The 20,022-nt window shown below is 45.3% G+C and overlaps 2 protein-coding genes across 2 annotated transcripts; one reads left to right on the top strand and one right to left on the bottom strand.

The window, feature by feature from the left end:
* Positions 1 to 797: 797 nt before the first annotated feature.
* LOC117002648 (PRA1 family protein 3-like) lies at positions 798 to 10,407 on the top strand. The gene is made up of 3 exons (XM_033071966.2): positions 798 to 1,015; positions 8,164 to 8,381; positions 8,675 to 10,407. The coding sequence occupies exons 1-3, from the start codon at positions 840 to 842 to the stop codon at positions 8,836 to 8,838; spliced, it is 558 nt and encodes a 185-aa protein (XP_032927857.1). The 5' UTR covers positions 798 to 839; the 3' UTR covers positions 8,839 to 10,407.
* Positions 10,408 to 12,640: 2,233 nt separating this feature from the next.
* On the bottom strand, positions 12,641 to 18,315 carry LOC117002638 (leiomodin-3-like). Its single transcript, XM_033071948.1, is given in 7 exon segments — positions 12,641 to 12,705; positions 14,830 to 15,011; positions 15,014 to 15,970; positions 15,973 to 16,192; positions 18,022 to 18,112; positions 18,114 to 18,297; positions 18,300 to 18,315. Coding segments are annotated over 7 exon segments (1,677 nt in total). The 3' UTR covers positions 12,641 to 12,678.
* Positions 18,316 to 20,022: the final 1,707 nt, after the last annotated feature.

The following is a 20,022-nucleotide window of genomic DNA, read 5'->3' as shown; positions in this document are numbered from 1 at the left end:
ACCAGGGTGGCTGAAGTGTGAAAGCCTGAAAACAAAAGTGTTCCAACTGCTGGGGTCAGAAAACCACAGCTGCTGGCACCAAACTTTCCTCCAAAGGCAGTCACCCTTTTAGATGTAACTCAAAGTTGCCCATTTTAGGAGTTTTCTAAACACAGAGTGTTTTGGAAAGGAGACATTGTTAATTCTGCACAGGCGGAATTAAGCACAAAACATTTCGTCTATTATACAGCATAATTTACATGAACCCGCCTATATACTGCACATGCTCCGCCCTCCTAATGCATATTTATTTAGGTGATGTAATGTTATGCAATGCCTGAAACCCAAAGTTCTTTTCTTCATCAGGTAAATTCTATTGTAGAAATCATCAGACGACATCATCTTTGCAAAAGGTGAGAAAATTCAGCCTGAAGACAGAAAATTCAGCTTGAAGACATGAACCCACCAGCAGAGCCCCCCTGACAGGGACATCCGCAGTGCCCCCTTGGCTGGGGCTGCCACTTCTCGTGTGCCCTCCCCACTCATCCCTTGCTTCACAGATGATGCCAAGTGGCTTCGCCACGTGAGTGCTCAACGTGCACCGCCACTTGCTGAAGGAACAATGAATTTACAGCGATTATTGACAGCAGCCCCTGTCAGCTGGCAGCCCTGGGCGGTGACACACGCCTGTCGCTTGTGCTGCTGCTCGTTCTCTGGCGGGTTCAGCAGCGCGGAGCGGCGGGGCCGGGCCCGGTGGCGGTGCCGCTGTGCCGGTCCCGCTGTCGCTGTCGCTGTCGGTGCCGGAGCCGCCCCGGGGCGGTGCCCGGCGCTCCCGAGCCTGCGCGGCGGCGGCGGCGGCCATGGAGGTGCAGGTGGCCCCGCTGCGGGCCTGGGACGATTTCTTCCCCGGCTCGGACCGCTTCGCCCTGCCCGACCTCAAGGACATCTCGAAATGGAACAACCGCGTGGTCAGCAACCTGCTCTACTACCAGACCAACTACCTGATGGTGGCCGCCGCGCTCGTCTCCATCGTGGGGTCAGTGGCGGCCTCGCGGTGCGGCCGGGCAGGGCCGGGGCCGGCGGGGTGCGGTGGCTCCGGTCCCGGTCCTGGTCCTGGTCCTGGTCCCGGGGGGGCTCTGCGACCCGAAAAGGGCCCGGGCGGGATGTGAGAGCACAGGGGCGGAGGTGCTGCCTTTTCCCTTCCTCCTTTCTCCTTCTCCCCTTTCCCCTCTTTTCCCCTTACCTCTTCCACTCCCCTTTCCCCTCTCCGTACACCTCTGGTGTCGTTTAAAAATGTAGAGGCCTGGTTTCCAGCCTTCCCTTGGCGGGGGGGCTGGGTAGCAGTCGGGTTTGTGATGGAGTGGTGGGGTGTGAGCGGTCTGAGCACTCGCTGTTTGCTGTCACCCCGGGGCGAGGCTGCGGACCCCGGGGCGAGGCTGCGGACCCCGCCTGGCACGGACGCTGATGCTGGATGTGCGGGATGTCGCTGGAAACGGAGCCGCATCCTGCGCAGCGATCTGTGCTTCCTCCTGAACCTGCCCAGCGGGGCTGCTCAGGCTGAGACACGCTCGGCTTTGAATTAAAAAAAAAACAGCATAGATAAATTCTCTCTGATAGTGTTCTAAAAGCATGTTCTTATTTCTGAGCTAGTTCATACCGAAAAACTTCACTATAAAATAAATAAGGTACCCTTTCATTTCGTTTTGGTGGGCAGAATTCAGACGTTCGAGGTAGGACCATCTGCTGGTACAGTGTTGTGTCACACCCTGCGTTCCTGAAGGGAATCAGGAAATAACCTTTATAATCACCTTCTGAACCAAAGGCTGTGTGACTCTATTTCAGGTACTGCTCTAGGATCTTTGGTCAGAAAGCTCTTAAGGAAGACATGCAGCAGAAATGATGATTAAGCTTTTAGTTTGGAAACTGAAAAACTCCACTCTTCTCAACGAGCAACACACAAATGCTTAAATTGGAGAACTGCCCAGCCACCAGGCCTGAGTGGCTTTGGCTGAAGTACATCTTATCTCTTATGTTATAGAGGCTTAAAATGATTCCCCTAAATCAATTTTTTTTTTCTGGGGGTAAGCATTTCTGCATCCTGTTAGGGCTTCTGAAGCTGTTGACCCAGCATCTAAGTTGATAAAAATTCTCTGGCTCACAGGAGACTTTGACCTGTGCTCTGTGGAAGGATGAGCTCAGAACCCTTCATTTTCTTCTTGATGCATGTGATGGTTTCAGGTTCAGTATGGTGCATTGGCCTTGTTCTTGTGCATTTTGGTGGGGATATGTTACAGTGATCTTTACAGACTGCTAGGCTGGCAAAATGAGACTTCCATGGTCTTGTTCTTATGCCACTTGTTCTAGGCTTGTGTGTTCATTACCCTTTTAGCAGCACGATGCTGTAGCCAGCTCTCTGTAAATCACAGTGTCCCTGGAAAGCAGGGAGAGAGACAGCTCTTCTGCCCAAGAAGATGGAAAAAGAATGTAAATAATTTTGATATCTCCAGTCGTAAAACAGGGAGGCAGCAGTTTTTACTCACCCTCCTAAATTCTTCCTTTTGACTCTGATTGCTTTTCTTCAGATCAGGGAGATTTGTCTCCCCTTATTTCCTACTGATGTGCTGAGGTGGGAGGTGGAGGAGAACAGAGCCACAGAAGATGGAAACTAATATCAGAACTGCAATTATAATATTAATATTGAGTGATAACCCTGTGTGTTGAAAACTTATGGATGAAGAAGCCCTGAAGCAGGATCTTTATCTCAATTTTTTGGGGTTTTTTTTGCATGTCTTAGTCTTTGGTATGATGAACCTGATTCTTCTAACACAGATTTAAAATCAGATGGGAGAAGGCTTTAAAGGAAATGGGATAATACCTAATAGAGAAAAGTATCCATTTCTTTAATAGAAAAAATTTTCATTTGGCCAACCAGCTTTGGGACAAAGGTAAAGAAAGTTCTTCTGATAAATTTAAATTGATGACTAAGTTGTCTTGCACTTCATTCTGTAATGGGCAGGAACCCCTGATAAATGATGAATCATGACTTTTTAGGAATTCCAGGGCTGTGTCCAGACCTAAGGGCAGGATTATTGGAACCACTGATGGAGTGATCTTCTTGTGATCAAAATTAGACTTATCCCATGACCAACTCTACCTACTCATAAACCATCTAATTATATAGACAGACTTGAAATGCACAGATAATATTTTCAGCTGTTGCAGTACTGTGGCTGGGCTGACACAGAAATTGTAGCCCAGAGCCTTCTTGATACTAGAAATAGAGTGCTTTGTGCCACAGTTTTAGTTTACTGCTCCTCCTACAGCAAAGCTCCCTCCCTGCAAATTCCTTTAAGAAGGACTCTGGACTTGCCTGCTTTTTCTTCACCCCCAAAACTCCGTTGAAGTAGATTGCTGATGAAAACCAAGATCTTGACAAAATTCTGCCCTTTCTCCCAGTTATAGAAGAACTGGACTCCCTGTTCTTATTCTGAGCCAGGGCCCTGTCATTGTGAGCTCTGTATGAATTTTTATTAAAATCAGGGCCTTCAGAGCCTCCCACATCTTGCAACTTCCCTCAAACAGTCAATTTGGTTAATAAGTGAAATTTTTCTCTTCTTCCACCTACTCCAACAAGGCCTCTCTATCATGTAGTTCAAACTTAACTACTTTAAATTAATGTAATTTCATCTAGGCTTTTGTTGCCATGTACTTGCTAAAAATTAGCTTCTAAATGTGACAGTTTTAAAAAAGTGTGCTGAATTTGGAATGCTGCATCAGAGTGCTCATTCTGTCTTGGAATAATGTTCTCCTTGCAGCCTGAGGCTTGATGTTTCTTTCCTTTGCCACTTCTTCAAAGCATCCACTGTCCATCTGTGTAACCCCAGCAGTCCACAACTGTGTAATTTTTTTTCTTTGTTTCTTCCCCAGACCACGACCTTAGCTGATCACTTGTAGGGATTCTCTTTGCTGAAACAAAGGCTCCAGGGCAGCAAAATATTTAGTTTCTCTCATGCTTGTTGAGAGATTAGGAATGAGCAAGGAAAACACAAAATTTTAAACATGTTGCATAATAATAATGCTGCAAAACTTCATAAAGGTCTGGCAGGTCTGCAGGCAGGAATCTGTCTCAAAATCAGGCAAGTGAGCAACAAAGGTACTAAGGTGCTAAGTCCATGGATGCTGAGGACTGTCCTCGAGACAATGTGCTATTTATAGTTTTATGTGCTACCTGTAGTTACAGCTGTACAACTTCAGTGAAACTCCAACTATGGGGAAAGAGGAGGCAGAACTTCATCTTTTAAGTTATTTAAATTAATGAGGACATTTTAGTGCTCTAACCTGCCCAGTGCTTGGGCCCTGTGGAACAAAAGACCTTCTAGAAGGAATTTTTGTGCTTATTTCAGCCTAACTGAGCTGCTCTAAAAAAGAAAATGTTCTCAATGACTGCTATTCTCCTACTCAGTGCCTTTGTTTGGACTTGCCTGGTCACATCCAAAAGAAACAGATGTGACAGCAACTGCTGAATAATCACCCCAAGACAGTCATCTAAAATGGAGATGATACAAGGATGGAGCTATCTTGCTTTTGCTTTTTATGTGGCCTATCCTATTTCTGGGCTTGTGCTGCCGGAGGCTACTTGCCTTAGACAAAGGATGTGCCTTGCCAAGCTCTTTTTTCCTTATGCTACAGCTGTATGTCCTCCCCCTCTCCTGCTGTAAGGCTGTGCACAAGTGTGCAGGTATGAAACAGCCTGACAAGAAGAGGTGATGTGATAACTCACTGAAAGCAGAGCTTTTTGTGTTTTCCTGCTCCTGTGTGAGAATTCTGACCTGTTTTGTGATGCATGTAGGACAGAGCCTAGAAATATGAATCTGGTTAAAAAAAAGAATTTCATCTGTTTCTGCTGGCCAGGGGTAGCTGCCAGTACTTCCAGTACTTCTTCCCAGCTGCACCCCCAGCATCCCTCCTCTCCTGAGGCTGCCTACCAATACAGTGTCCCGTGGTCCTGCTTGAGGCAGGACAATGCCTGTGCCCCTGCGGCCGTCCGAGATGTTTCTTTCTGTGTATTTATTTTCTCTGTCTTGACTTTGTATCTAGTGGATGCTGAAGGAAGCCTGGTATCTGCAGGGCAGCAGGAAATGAATCTGGGTGATGGCATTTCCTTCTCACCTCGTCCCAGCTGTTCTGGAGGTCACAGCATCCCACCAGGGTTGTACCTTGTCACTGCAGAAAACAAAGGAGATCATGCAGCTGGGGTGCTCTGTTGACACCCCAAATGCTGTTAGTCTGCCACTCTCACTGCTTTCAGGATCAGAGAAGTTACTGGGTTTTATGTCCAACCCTAAGAGTTTTTCTTCCCCTAAGTCCTCTGAGCAGTATAAACTCAAGTCACATACCCTTGCCATGCTGATAGTTCTCTGCATACATTTTTAGGTATTTGATGTCTCATAAATCCCTGCTAAAGGAATTATATTTAGAAAGTATCTTGTAACATAGTTAATGGCTGGTCACTCACCTTTTCTCTGCATCTCTGAAAGCCTTCCAGCCTCCTTGCCTGAGCACAGATTTGTCCTGTTGTGTTCTGACCTCTGTTTAAATAAGGCAAATATCAGTGCTGGTGGTACCACAGTAAGGTGACTTCTGGAGCTGTTACATAGCTCTCTTTTTCCCCAGTCTTTGTTGTTCTAAAATTAAATATCCCTGTTTTTTCCTTTTTAGTTTTTAGCTATTGTGTTATTGAGAGCAGCAAGCCAACAGATCTGAGTGAAACTGGATAATGGAGTTCTGCCTTCCTGAAAACTGCCATTGTTGTAGAAGAATTCTCTATATATGAATTTCTAGTATAGTCTTAGAGAGTGATTGTGCTGTGGGTGAGTCAAGCAGTAAAGGGTGCTTTGGCATATGACACCCTGTCCAGCACTGTAATCACCAGTAGTGAAGTCCATGGACACATGGCTGATAATTTGAATACTGGTTTTCAGTGGCAACTGCGATCCCCATCTGTGTTCATGTGGCTCTGAATGCCTTCACTTGATACTTCTGTTCACTGTTCCCTTGTACATGCTGGAATGCAGCCCACTGCAGAAAACATGTGATTCAAATCACTTTGCTCAGAAAAGAGGGATCTTCTGAATGCATTCTCCCCTCACCCCTCTTCATATCCCTTACAGTCAGTCAGTTATACAGAGCTTGTGTAATACAGAAAGAAATGTAGAGCAGAGGAGTCTTTGGTTTCTTCCTTATAAATATGGAGGGATGGTTCTTCACTGCAAGTTTCTGAAGTTGTAATAAGAGTAAGGGGAAGTGTAGTGGTGATAAGGCTTTGAGAGTATTTTCCAGGCACATGGAAATTGTAGAGTGGAGCTCTGCCTAGATCTTTGTTGCTTCCAGAATTATCTTGTCCATGGATTTTTAGCAACAAAAAATAACAAAAAACTGCTGTGAGTTGTGTGGGTTTGGCCATTCTGCTCCAAGACAGCTGAGTTGTGAAGGTGAATCCTACTTTAAGAATCTCATCTGTCCAGTAGTACAAATATATAACCCAGGCACCAGTGTGGTCCACTCATGAGTCACCCTGCTCCTGCTGCAGAGGAGCACAGATGAAACTGTTCACTTTTTCCAGCCTGGAAACTTTAGATTGACAATTCAGAGCTAAATATAATCTGGCTGGCTACAGGGAGTGACTCAAATGCAACAGGCAAGTCTGGGCTGTCACCACTTACAAAAAGCCCGATTGGCTTTTCAGCGTGATTAGCAGAAACAGGTGGGGAACTACTCTGAATTTTAATCTTTTTCTGTCCACTTGTCCCATCTCCTGTTGACACAACTGACTTTAAGAATCAAGACCAGTCCTTGCTCTGAAATAATTCTTGGGGGTTCTTCCTGCGCAGGAAAATGCCCCCTCACACTGCAGGTGGAGTGTGGCAGTACCAGTCCAGCAGTAGATTTCTTCCTCCTGGGCCGGATATGAAGCACAGACCACAAACCATAACATCCTCCTTGGCAGTGGGGAGGAGTGGTGAGTCACTGAGCATGGTAGCTTTGGAGCAGCAGGATGAGCTGCAAAGTCTGCAAGAGTAAACCTTGAGCATGTCTGGCTTTATCAGGGCTCTGTCATGCTGCTGCCGTAGTTGTGATAGCCCAGAGGCCTCAGCTGCTGTGTAATCAGATCAGTGGGTGTAAAAGCCAGAACATCAGAATGCACATGAATTCACATAATTTAATACTATTTAAGTGAAATACCGTAGAGCTGGACTCTGGGTGAGTACAGAAACAAGCTCAGCAAAGTATTGCTGAACACTTGATTCTGAACAAGCTCTGAATACTTGGGAAAGTGGTTTGAGCAGGTGACATTCTTGGCTTTGTAAAAAAGGGACTTGCTGTTTATAGTCCAAAGCTGATCCACTCGATGGCTTGGTTTGCTTGGAAACTGATAACAATAACAGAACACAAACCTCAGCAGTGACTCCCTAGCCAGGCCTGGCTCTTCTTCCTGTAAAGCCTTTAGCACAAACTCCAGTTCCTTCTGACTCTCAGGCATGCTTGCTTGGTACTGGGCTTCCATCTGTTGTACTAACGGTGAGCTCCTTTGCAGTTCTTTGCTTTGAATGTAATGCAATTCTTTTGCATTACAATTCTTCATGCAGTTCTTTTGTTTGAATGTAAACCAATGAGAAGGTTTATTCAGAAATGAGAAGTGAAGTAACTTCCTTTACTTAGTGTTCTACCTTTCCTATTTTGCAAACCTAGACAGACAACATGAAGAGCTACTTATATGAAGGCCTAGCCTGACTCTGGTTTTGGTCATGTGAAGGGAAAAGATCAGTCCATGTTGTCTTTATCTGGATATGCTGACTGTGAGTATGATATCAAATTAATTGATTGCAGAGGTAGGAGGGGTCCTGGTGGGCAGTACTTCCATGACAATGTGCTGCAGAAACTAAGCTCAGGAAGAGAACATAAAGACAAAGATAATCCAAATTCAACACTAAGGGTTTCTTCTTCAGTTGTACTTTTTACTTTATTTATCTCCTGCTAAAGACCTTGGTGAAGATCTTGACAGCAGCAACTGCCTTTTCAATGCCTTACCTCCTAGTAGCACTGAGCTGGCTGATGCTGTATGGACACAAGTCATGAAGGTTCTGAAACTGAACTCTCTGTTGTTGTTGTTCCTCTTCTCTCCAGATTCCTGAGTCCCCTGAACATGCTCATTGGTGGCACAGTGGTGGTGCTGGTTTTCCTGGGCTTTGTGTGGATGTCACACAACAAGGATATACTCCGCAAGATGAAGAAGCAGTACCCAACCACGTTTGTTGTGGCCATCATGCTGTCTAGCTACTTCTTGATCTCCTACCTGGGAGATGTCATGGTGTTCATGTTTGGGATCACACTTCCTCTCCTCTGTGAGTATTTGTTCTCTTCTCTGGCTGGGTAGAGCTGTGTGACTTGAGCTTTCTCAAACAAGTCTGCACAGTCTAAGTGGTTGTTAACTTTGCTATATCTGTGTTAAAATGGTCCCAAAACAGAACTGGGGGAGGGGACACAAAGGAGCACAAGCCATCTTTAATGTTGGTTACTTAAGCAGTCATTGATATGTCTTCCAGTGATGTCATGATGCTGAGATGTGCCTTAAGTGCTGCAAGAATTATGCATTCCTTGGGCATTAACAATTAATGAGTGTGTTTCTGTCCTGCAGTGATGTTTGTCCATGCTTCCCTGAGGCTCCGGAACATACAGAACAAGCTGCAGAACAAGATGGAGGGGATAGGCTTGAAGAAGACCCCCATGGGCTTCATACTGGATGCTCTAGAACAGCAGAGGATAGTATCAACAAACTGGCTGACTACATATCTAAAGTGAAGGAGTAAGCAGCTGCAACGTGGCATTTCTGCCTGTTGCAGGAGTGTAGTTGCTATTTGCTATTGTTCAAGCTTGCTTTCAGTTTATGTACAAAACAGGAAATGCATGTGGTACAGGTTAATAGTTGCAGGATACAGGTATTCCAAGGTCTTCAGGGCTCCTCTAAGAACATAAGAACAGCAGCTTTTTTTCTATTGTATAGCAAAATGTTCTGGTGTTTACACAAATACATACTAACTTAACAATGTTTGCTTGTCTCTTCTTCTGGGGGTAGAGGAGGAAGAAACCTGTGGAATGCAGTCTCTCAAACTGTCTTGTAGCAATTTGGTCTATTAAAGCAACATCCCTTTCATCTCAGTTCTGAAATATTGCAGTTTAGCCAGGTAATGCTGGGTAGCACCTTTCAGCCTGGTGATGCTCAGATGGGCTGGAATGTATCACAAGCAGGTATCTCTTGCATCCTCCAAATCCCTCCCTTGAGTGCTCTGGATTACAGAGGCCACATTACCAGCTGAACTGGCACATGGCAAAACTGTGCAGTGCTTGTGCCCAGTCTGGGCTCCTGTCCTCACCTCACAGCCCTACTTTAGCAGCCCTGAAACAGTCTAATAGCTGTAAGCATGGAGTATACACAGCGCTGCCTGCCAGTCCCAGTCCCATTTACCTTCAGGCTCTCCAAAATCCTCATTCATAGAACTGCTCCCCTCTGTAGGAGAGCCAAACTTCCTTGTGTACCAGCTAAACTCTGGCCAAGCATGGGAGAAAAAGAGAGTTTGGATGAGCTTGATTTCTACCCCATTAATGTTTTTAAATACTGCTACTTTAGGACTTACCTGCTTTAGTCTGCACAGGCTGTTTGTAGATGGAGGTGTAAGTGTGTTCTTGAGCGTGGGTCATCTTTTTCTTTCTTCTCACCCAGAATGCAAAGATACAGGTCAAACATGCATCTGTTGACTCTGTACTTCCAACACTCCTCAAAGGAATAAACTGGATTTCAGGTTTACAAGTAAAAGCAATAAATGTCAAGATGAAATTTTTGAAAACCCATTCCAAATTCATGAAGATAATTACCTGTTAAAACTCCTGATGTTGAAAGCAGTGTGGGGGATTCTTTTATATATACACAACTTAACTGCCAGCTCTGATGGAATCATCTTGATAACAGGAGCTTACCAACAACAGGGGGAGAAAGTTGTCCAGGTGAGACTCCATTTCAAATATTCTTGCATTTCTCTTTTCTAACCAAGTAATTAATTTAACAAAAAAGCAAGGATCCTTGAAGTTGAAGCTTTTATGTAACTTGCCATGCTGTTTCCATAGTGAACTGTGTAGAACTCTGAACATGTCATTCCATTTAAGTGTTAAGGTGATCAGTATTTATCAAAAATGTCTGTATATTCCAGCTGAAGAGTCAATGGCCTGTTCCTCACTTGTAGCGCATGGTCTTTGTTTTTCAAAAACTGTTTCCACACCTAAAGAACATAGTAGCCTATGACTTCATCATTACAGTAGCATTTTAAAAACTGCACAGTTATGAAGAAAAATAAATTCTAATGGTTGGAAACTTGAGCTTGTGCCTGTGTCTGTGGTTGGGATGGTGGGAGATCTGCTGTCACCCTGTTGCTCGTGCCACAAGCCGTGCTGGGGATGAAGCTGGGTCTGACTGCTCTGTGTCACCTTTGTTGAGGCCCAAGGGACCTCTGAGCTGAAATGTTCCAGCCTTGCTCTTGCATCCTTAAAACAGCTGCTCTACAGAGGTGGAATACTTAGGGTATTTCTTCATGCAGTTTTGGTCTCTTACATAACTCTACTTAACTGGGATTTCACATTTCTGTTAATTACCTGAGAGGGATTTCTGCTTTTAGGATTACTGGGAGCTGTGCCTTGAGCAGTACTAATACCAGTTCTGCTGCAGTCAAACGAGTGGTGTGATCTCTGTGTCTGCCTGCCTCCTCCTGTGATCACTGACAGGCTGCTTGGTGGGAGAACATGGATCAGAGCAGAATTTCACAGGCCATGCTCTATCCACCCTGGCAATTCATGTTTGGCAGCTTCTGGGTGTAGCAGTAATTGGTGTTTGGCAGCTTGAATTGGGGATTGTAAAGCACTATATTATATACTTTGTGCTTCCCTGTCCCAGCTGCTGCAGTGTGAGCTGCAGCAGCCTGGCCTTGAAGCCAGTCTGGAGAGCAGCATGCTCCAAGAGCTTTCTTGGTGACAATTGTCACTTGCTGCTGTGCTCTGTGCAAGGGCTTGGTTGGAAGTGCCAAGCCTCTTCCTTTCCTACTCTTCTCCTTTACAAAACAGAGGGCTGCAGTGAAAATTATTTTACTTTTTTTATGTCACTCCCCTGTTGTGTGATACTTTAAAGCTACTTGGGCAATACAGAAACCAGCTTTCCCAAGTTTGGGGCATTGCATTTGCAAACAGAAGCAGAGCTGAGAAAGAGCTTTACAAGTTTGGAAGATGGAGAATGGAAAGAGACCAGGTGATAAGTACCAAAAGGACAACAATAAATGAAAATTTGAACAAGTGGTAGTAGAGACTACCTTGGATTCAAGAGGTCCTGGACATTGCTGATACTACAGGACTATTAAAATAAGCATGGGAAGGATTTAGCTGCCAGGGGAAGGTTACTAAGAGTTACCACTCAGAGATTAACTCACCTGAAGGAAATCCTGCCAGGAGCTACAAAGCTGTGCCTTTGGATCAAGCAGCCACAGGAAGGTGCATTTTAGCACAGGGAAACCTTTGTTCTTTCCCTGTGCCTTATAGCTTTAAAAAACAAAGAAGAAAACCCCTAAAACAATTGGTCTCTTGTGGATGTATTTCACAAGTGTGACTTACCTGTAGCTTTATAAGAAAGACAGCAGAAAAACTTAATGTGGTTATTAAGAGGGAGGAGAAAAAAAATTCACAAAAGTATTAAAAACTAAATTGTGTATATACAGGTTTTACCCCTTCAAATCCAGCCCTGCCAGGATGTGACATGCTATTCACACATCATCCTAGGTGGAATTAGGAGTTTCTTAAACCCCTGGAAAAGAGGTGAGGCTCATCCTCCTGCCACAAAAACAGCACGGGGAGAGACCTAAAATGGCATTTCAGTGCTCTCCAAGGTGGCTGCAATTAAGGATTGCAGTAAGACAGAGGTGAATCACAGGGAATGAACATCACAGTTCTCAAAGCAGAGCATGGCACCATCTTTTAAATGCTGAACAGGTACAATACCCACTGGACATTGCTCTGCAACAGAGGGAGCTTGGAAGGTGTTCCTTGTACCAGAGCAGTCATTCTGTCTGTGAGAGCTCTGTTAGCAATGGAAGTGCTGCACACATCTTACAGAGAGAGCTTTATTTCATTTCTGTTTCCTTAGCCTAAAAAATGAAGCTGTATACATGGAAACCAAATACATTTCTCATGGACAAGAGAGTAATAAAGTAGCATGTGTGTGAAAAGAAAGATAAGATAAAGCACAGCGTGTTCCTGCAGAATCTGGCAGCAGAAGGACAACGTGGAAGCAAAATAGTTTGCTGACAAACTAGAAAGACAAGGTTATTGATGCCTCTGAGAAAATACTCCCACAAGTATTTGAAGCCTCAAATCCACTTGGCAGACAGATGGCAGTGGGATTGTTTGATACCTGATGGAAACACTCAGCACTGACTTTTCCCATGCCAGCCGTTTTCACCACACTTACACAAGTGTGCATCGCAAGCTTTGTTCCCAAAGAGTTGAATACACCACCTGGGTTCTGCAGAAAACATCTGCTGAAACAGTTGTAAGCAAAACTTGAATAGTCCTTATTCCAAGTTGTTTTCTTCAGGTCAGTCTGGTCTCTCACTCCAGCTGCTTTGGCAACGGCACCTGGACAAGGACATGAAGCATTAGGAGGAGGAAATTCCTCAGTCTTATTTATCAGCCAGTTTAGTCTAATACAAACCTCAGGAACTAAAAATATAACAGCTGGGAACTCCAAGGAGCTCTGATTGGGAGTTTTTTGTTTGGAATGCCCCACTTGATGTTTGCAATACTTAAGGTCCAGGAAATCAATTTGAAGGCATGGAGTCCCACCAGAGAGAGAACAAACACCCGGCTCAGCTCAAGCAAACTCCATTTTTAGAAATGAAGCTGAGGGAATTGAGGCAAAAAGGAGTTACCAAGATCATGGAGGATGGGGAGAATAACACCCCAAATAATGCCCCAAATCCAAGCCAGGTGGTTTGGTTACAGAGGCCAAAAAAGAACCAACCCAAAAAGTCCCCAAACAATCCACCTAAACAAACCACTCCAAGCCCCCAGTACATGCATCCATCATTTCATCTTTCCATGGGCTGTGATAGCAATTGTTACCTGGCGTATTTAGGATGCACCATGAAGTGATCCCTGTACCTTTCACCCCAGGGTTCTCACTGATAAAATCCTCCTGATCATTTTGGGGGGATGGCTGAGGTTCAGTATTGCCCTGGCACATGGCAGCACCCAGGTTTCTGAACCATTGCTGTCCAAAATAAGGGCTGTGCCTGGTAGAGAACGAGTCCCATTGTCCTCCACCTTCCTGAGAGCTGGGAGGGCAGCAGCTCCCATGGCTGTGAAGGACCAGCCTGCTGTCAGCAGCACCACGTGTGAGCTTTCCACAAGCAGGTCCTGTCTGGGATGTGGAACCAAAATGTAAATTCTATACTGGCCTAGAAAGGCCAGAAATTCCCTGAGGAGAGCCCTTGGCTGCAGCCAAGTTGGACTGGCCAGCAGAAACTCAGAACACCAAAACTTGCCTAAGGGACAGAATGTTCAGGGTAATCCTGGACCAGGATCTGAGGTCACTGCAGGACCTGCCCCTGACAAAATATCAGAACAAACTACTCTGTCTGGAATTACTGAGGAAACAATTATTTCTTTATAGGTATGAATGAAAGCAAAATTAGGCCCACTATATTAAAATGTCAATATTGAAAGAAAAAATAATTACAAAGTACTACTTGGCTATTTTTAATTACAAGGGAATTTCTGTCCTCTTCCTTAAGCCATGGCAACACAAACAGGTGTCAAGCTACAAGTACATCAGCCAGCTTTTAGGAATTCTTGAGTCAATGCAAGGGAATGTAACAGGTCAGGAGAGCAAGAGGTGAAATCTGGTGGCCAGCATTTTGAGAAACAGCCCATGAATTTGGTACCCAAGTGAGAGTATACCCAAGAGGCAGCGTTCATTTTGAAAAATGAAATTCTGAAAGTCAGGATGATGTTGAGCTCACCTGAGTTGACCACTGAACCAATTTTCAGTGGCAAAGTTTTACTTGAAAACAAATATAAAATCAACTACAGTACCACTACTTTCTTCCTACAACCTTGTTCCATCTCACTGCTGGTGGTTCTAATTTCCTTTTTTCCTGTTAGCACTAGAATTTTGTAATTGATCTACATAAGGACAAACAAAAGAATGAGCAGCAAAGGATCACTAAAATAATACACTCCTTGTTCCTGGGTGAGGCAGGCAGGAGCTGAGCTGCAGATTGTGAGTCCAGGCTGGATTTCAGTGTGTGCCAGGTGACAGTGCTCTCTGTGTAAAGTGAGAGCTAAGGAAAGACACAGCTATTGAATGGAGAAACATGGGGCTTATGGGGGACTAATGTGAAAAATAATGCCTGTTGCACTCCTGAAACAACTGTCTTATAAAGCACATGCCTGTCATAACTAATACTACTAGGAGTGCAGTAAGGTTAGTTTCTGTGGGTTTGCTCACCTCCTGAGTGAATTTCCTTTCCTTTACCTTGTGGATGCAGACAGAGATGCTGCAGCCTTGGTGCTTGCAGTGACTCCCTGTGCAAGCTACACCTCAGTGCTGCTGGAAAACAACCACTGCACACCAGGAGGGGCAGCCTCACACAACAGGGTGGCATTTGCCAGCCCTGCCAACACCCAGCATTTCCAACCAGAGCTCAGAGCACAGCAGTGACTGCTGTCCCCACCTCAGAGCCACCGCTGGGCGCTTACCGGCTTGAGATAAGCGACGTTGCTCTGGCGGATGTCGTTGAGGAGCTGATCTCTCGGGGTTATTTCCACCAGGGGAGGGGGTCTTCTCCTGGGAATTGGTTTAAGTGTTTTGATGACGTCTTTGAGGTTGGTTTTCTCAGCGGGCTCCACGTACTCTGGCACGGGGGGTTTGCGCTGAGTTTCTTCAGCTTGACCACTTTGAAGCTGATGGGTTTCTCTCTGCACGGCTGCTCGGGGGCTGGCCTCGTGTTCTCCTGCCTTTTGCTCAGCGACACAGCTGCAGGGATGGGGGGTTTGGGGGCTTGTGGGGGCTCCTGCATCCTCAGCTGGGGCAGCGGTACCCCCAGCATTTCCCACATCCCAGGATGCAGCCCAAGTCCATTTTCCAGCATCGCTATCAACTCTTTCTGCTCTTTCATTTGCTGCTGCCTTTGCCCTTCTTGCCTCTTTTGCCTCTGCTTGTCCAGGTTCCTGCTGAGCAGGTTGGTCACCACCATCCTGGGCCCCGGCAGCTCGAAGTGGTACCCCATTTTAAGGAGGGTGGTGTTGGCTTTGAGCAGCCTGGCGATCTCCATCTCCGCCTGGTGGCCCAGCAGGCCCCTCTGGTTGTGGAAGCGCAGCTCCGTCAGCGTCTCGTTGTACTGCAGGCAGCGCATGATGGCCACGATGCCTTTGCCAGAGATGAAGTTGGAATCGATGTTCAGGGTGGTGATGCTCCTGTTCTCCCTCAGCATGTTGGCCAGCGCGAACGCCACGTTGTCGTCAGCCCCCACGTTGGCCAAGCTGAACGTTTTAATGTTCTTATTCTTTTTCATGGCGTTGACAAAATCTATCAGCATTTCCTTGGGGACGTTTTCTATGTTGTTCAGGTTGAGCTCCTTCATGTCTGGGTTGTTTTTTCGGACTTTCTCCAAACTGTCTTCTAAATTGGTTTGATTTCCTGAAGGCCTGGCACTTATCTTCATGAAGCTGGTATCCAGAGCTAACTTCTGCGGGATGTTCAGTTTTGATATTTTCTTTTCATTTTCCTTAGGCTTTTCTGTGATTTCTCCTGGTTCTGTACTTGGCTTCTGACTTATCTGGTTGCTGTGACTGTTCTCATTGGTGTAATTCTCCTTTGTTTCCGATTCAGTCTCATTTCTTCTTCTTCCTCCTCCTCCTCCTCTTCATCATCTTCCTCTTCCTCCTCTGCTTCTTCCTTCTCATCCTCCTCCACCACTCTCTCCTTATCACTTCCATCTTTCTTTGTCTCCCCAGGTTGTTCTTGACTCGGACACTGCTCATTTTGGTAATGTCTCTCTTTTTCCTCTGTTCCTGGCACCCTCCTGCCAGCCTCTCCTTCCATCTCCTCTGCAGCACTTCTCTGAGGAAGACAAAACCTCACAGCTGAAATAGTTGTGAAACATCTTTGTTACAATAACTTTCTGCTCAAATAAGCACATAGCAGCTGGATTTAGATCCCTCTATGCCCATACAACAGAGAATAATCCCCAAAAGTGTCATTGCTGTAATTCAGGCTGTACCAGTTTGCTTGGGAACGCATGAACAGTTTGTTCCTGAAGAGGCTGCAAACCAGTTTCTCATCTTTGCCTACTAAATTAAGTCCTGGCAATGAAACCCTGAACATATTTAATATGTTAAGATGGTCTTTGAACCCTTTCTGGGGGTTTAAGGGTTTCTGATCCAAAGTCTCTGTCAGGATTAAATTTTTTGACGAGACAAAAAGCTTCCTTCGTATGCCACAAAGCACTGGACATCAGTGTGAGCCCCTGATGGTTTGCTCAGCCCAAGGAGGAGCAAAGAGGGCACTTTGTGAGCACTGTGGAACCAAGTCCCTTGATTGTGCAACAAGGGACAGCAAGGCCACCTGCTCTGGCAGTCCCAGAGCATCACACCTAAGGCAGCACCTCACTGAGGATAAAATATCAACTCAGTTTGGGTCCAGAGATAAGAAACCAGCCCCTGCACAAGGCAGTTGCAGGGCAGTGAGGCTTCTACCACCCAAATAAATTAGTTGCAAATGTCTACCAATTCCAGATATACTCCTCAGTGAGATTTTTCTTTATCAAGCATCTTTTTGCAAGTGGTTCCTCCATCACAGAGAAATGCTAATAAAGCACGAATAAATCCAGTATTTCCCTGAGATCTGCACTACTTCAGGCAGGACAGTCATGGCTTGTGCTGCACACAAAGTCAGAATAAATGGTCCCAGTCACTTTGGTCTCACTTGGTCCCTCACTTCTGCCCTTGGGCTGTGGTGGTGAATGGGTTTGGTATGGGGATTGCTGGATCAGCTGTGAATGCAGAAACCAGCTCCATGCCCAGATTTCAGATTTAACCTCAGAAGTGTTTAAAAACTTGCTTCTTTGAGTATAAGAGTGTTATAGGAGGAGAAAAATCCCACAGATTTCCCCTGAGCTCCAAAGGGCATGAAACCTGCCCTGGGAAGTCTGGGATGTGCCACACTGGTGTGCATTACCAAACCACTGATATTTACAACAAAAATAAAATAAATCAGTTACCTCAAATTCACTTCTAGTGAACTTCACATGTAACATGGATGTGTTTCATCTGGCCAAGTCTCAATTCTATTAACCTATTTTTAAGTGTAGCTCTCATCCTGAAAGATATCTAAGTATGACCTTAACTTTATTTCAAAGTCATGGGGATAGTCAAATAAATTTAAGCGCTGTATTGAGTAGGGTTGAACTAGTACACAGAGTTGGCATGCTTGGTCTTAATGAAGGTTTCACCCTGTTAAAATACAGTGGTTTGGGATTTTTCTCCAGTATGTCATTAAATTCTGTCAGTTAATAATTTAATTTGTATGATAATATAATCTTCAATTGAAAACAACATGGTGTTCTTCCATATGCAAACTCAAACAAATTAGAGTTGCATCCTCCAAAACTGATCTTGTGACAGTTTCTCAGTGATTTGCTTTACTCAAATTAGAATTTTTTTTCTATTCAAAAGCTTAAGTAAATATTTGGGAAAGCAATTAAAAAATTACAAACCCTGACATCAGTCCAAGCTGGATTCTATCACTGATGAGGCTTTTAGGATTAATCTACTTTTGTTTGCACTCTACCTTAGTAAGGGACAGAAGCAGAGGCAGGTTAAGGTATTAAAGCTATAAAACAGATCCCCCTGCTGCTGCACAATAAATATTTGTGACTTTTTTCTTGTTACCTCAGAGGGCAAGAGGGTGACAGGAACTCTCTCATCCTCGAGCATGCGTCGGGATGCCTTCTGCCAGTACAGGTAGTCAACCAGGGACCGTGGTCGAAGCTCCCTGTAGGGGTTTCTCTGTCTGATCCTTCTGTATCATCCCAGTGGGGATTTCAGGGTCTGGGGCCATGACTTCCATCTCGCTCTGCAGCTCCTTCAGCTCCTCAGGGGACAGGTTAGCCAGGATTTCATCCTCATCTATGTCCTCAGGGCACACGTCTTCGTCGGAGTTTTGGCAAGTTCAGACATGTTCATTCTTACCCCCTTCTCTAGTACTTCTTAAACCTAAGAGAAAGAGAAATTTCAAAGATTTTCTTGTTTTCCCCTCACTAGCAGTAGTGATCCAGTTAAATCGCCAAGTTCATGTTTTGGTCATGAGCTGTGGCAGCTCCTGGGCTCAGTGCGGAGGCAGCCCGTGCAGCTAAGTCTATATTAAGCTGCACTTGGCTGGATAAAGAGAATTTATGGCGATGCTCCATTTTCAGCAACCTGTCAGCTGTGCAAACCCTTCTGACATTTCGGTGCAGCTGGTGTGTCCCCCACTGAGGGAGCAGCAGACAGACATGTTCCAGAGGATTCCCGGACACTGCCCCGCTCAGGGCTTCACCCTGTGCTGCACCACCGAGCAGGATGGAGGGACATCAGTGGTACCTGTGAGATGTGCAGGGGAAATCTGACCTCTGGGAAGAACCAGAAAGGTCTCTGTACCCATGACATCTCCAATCTATCTCAAAAGGGCCAAAGACCACAGGCCTTGCACTGCCTTGGGCCAGGTCTAAGCCCTGACTGACCACCATGGGTTTTGGTGTGAGTGCAGCCACCCTCAGCTGGTGACCTCTCCAAAACCTCACATCCTGGCCAGGGAAAGTCCTCCAAGATGGAAAAAGGCAGGTAGAGCTGGTACAACATGCACTTGTGCCTGGGGACACAGGTCCTTGCCAGGACAGGCACCAGCCCTTGGAAGCTGCCTGAGTGTCCAGGGGAAGCATTTCCCATTCAGGCACATCCCTGCTCCCACCAGGACAATGCAACACCTGCTTCTTGCCTGGCCCTGTCATAAACATCAACTCAACATTTGCACCATCAACTCTTCTCTGACAGTCATCTCAAGCACATCCTTCTCCCACTTTTTACCATTTTTTTTTCATTCAGACTTAATAAGCAACTACAAAGTCTTACTTTGTTATATTTGTAGATCTGATGTAACTCCCCAACTCCTTTTTTGTTAGGTGCCCATTTCATCTAAGTGCCCTATTCTTTCCTCAACCTATTTTATAGGCTGCTAAATTCACACAGCAAACCAGAAAGCCACACCTCCAACATCACCATGTCCCTGTTTTCTTTGTAACAGCAGAGTGGCTAATTTTGCTACTCGCAGTTTGGGTTGTTCATTGGATTAGGAAGATTTCCTCACATAATTTCAAATTTTCTTTGCATGGGTGTCAAATCAAATCCTCACCTTGCAAATGCAGCTTCCATAGGAGCAAAAACCATGGGGGAGAAGCTGTGAAACCATGCCCTGCCAATTTTTAAGCCATATTTCTCATCAACAGGCTCGACCACGGCTCTGCTGGAGCCTGCCAGCAGCAGAACAGGCTCTGCATGATGATGGTGCTCTTTGCTGTGCTTTGTAACATGAAATGTGGAGCTCTAACCCTGTTAACCTCCATCAAAAGTCCATTATTCCAAAGGTCCTCATTTGATTCATGCTGTTACACAGCAGGGAAGAGGGCAAAAAATTAAGAACAGAGTAAGTGGTAAAAGGAAAAGATAATAAAAACCCAAGCCAAGAATGCAGTGGCTCCATTTGCCCCTTTGGTATTTCAGGGATGTCCTTATCCTTGTTTTATATATGCAGTAGCAAGCACAACAGCAGGCCCACACATCAATCTATCTGCTCCAGCAGCTCTAACCCCCAGTAATTGCTGCCCATGATAGAGCCCATAAATGGTTTCCTGATGT

The sequence above is a fragment of the Catharus ustulatus genome, chromosome 13 (genome assembly GCF_009819885.2).
Source record: "Catharus ustulatus isolate bCatUst1 chromosome 13, bCatUst1.pri.v2, whole genome shotgun sequence".
NCBI classification, from domain to species: Eukaryota; Metazoa; Chordata; class Aves; order Passeriformes; family Turdidae; genus Catharus; species Catharus ustulatus.
Note: the sequence above shows the minus strand (reverse complement) of the source record. Positions and strands in the feature narration are given on the sequence as shown.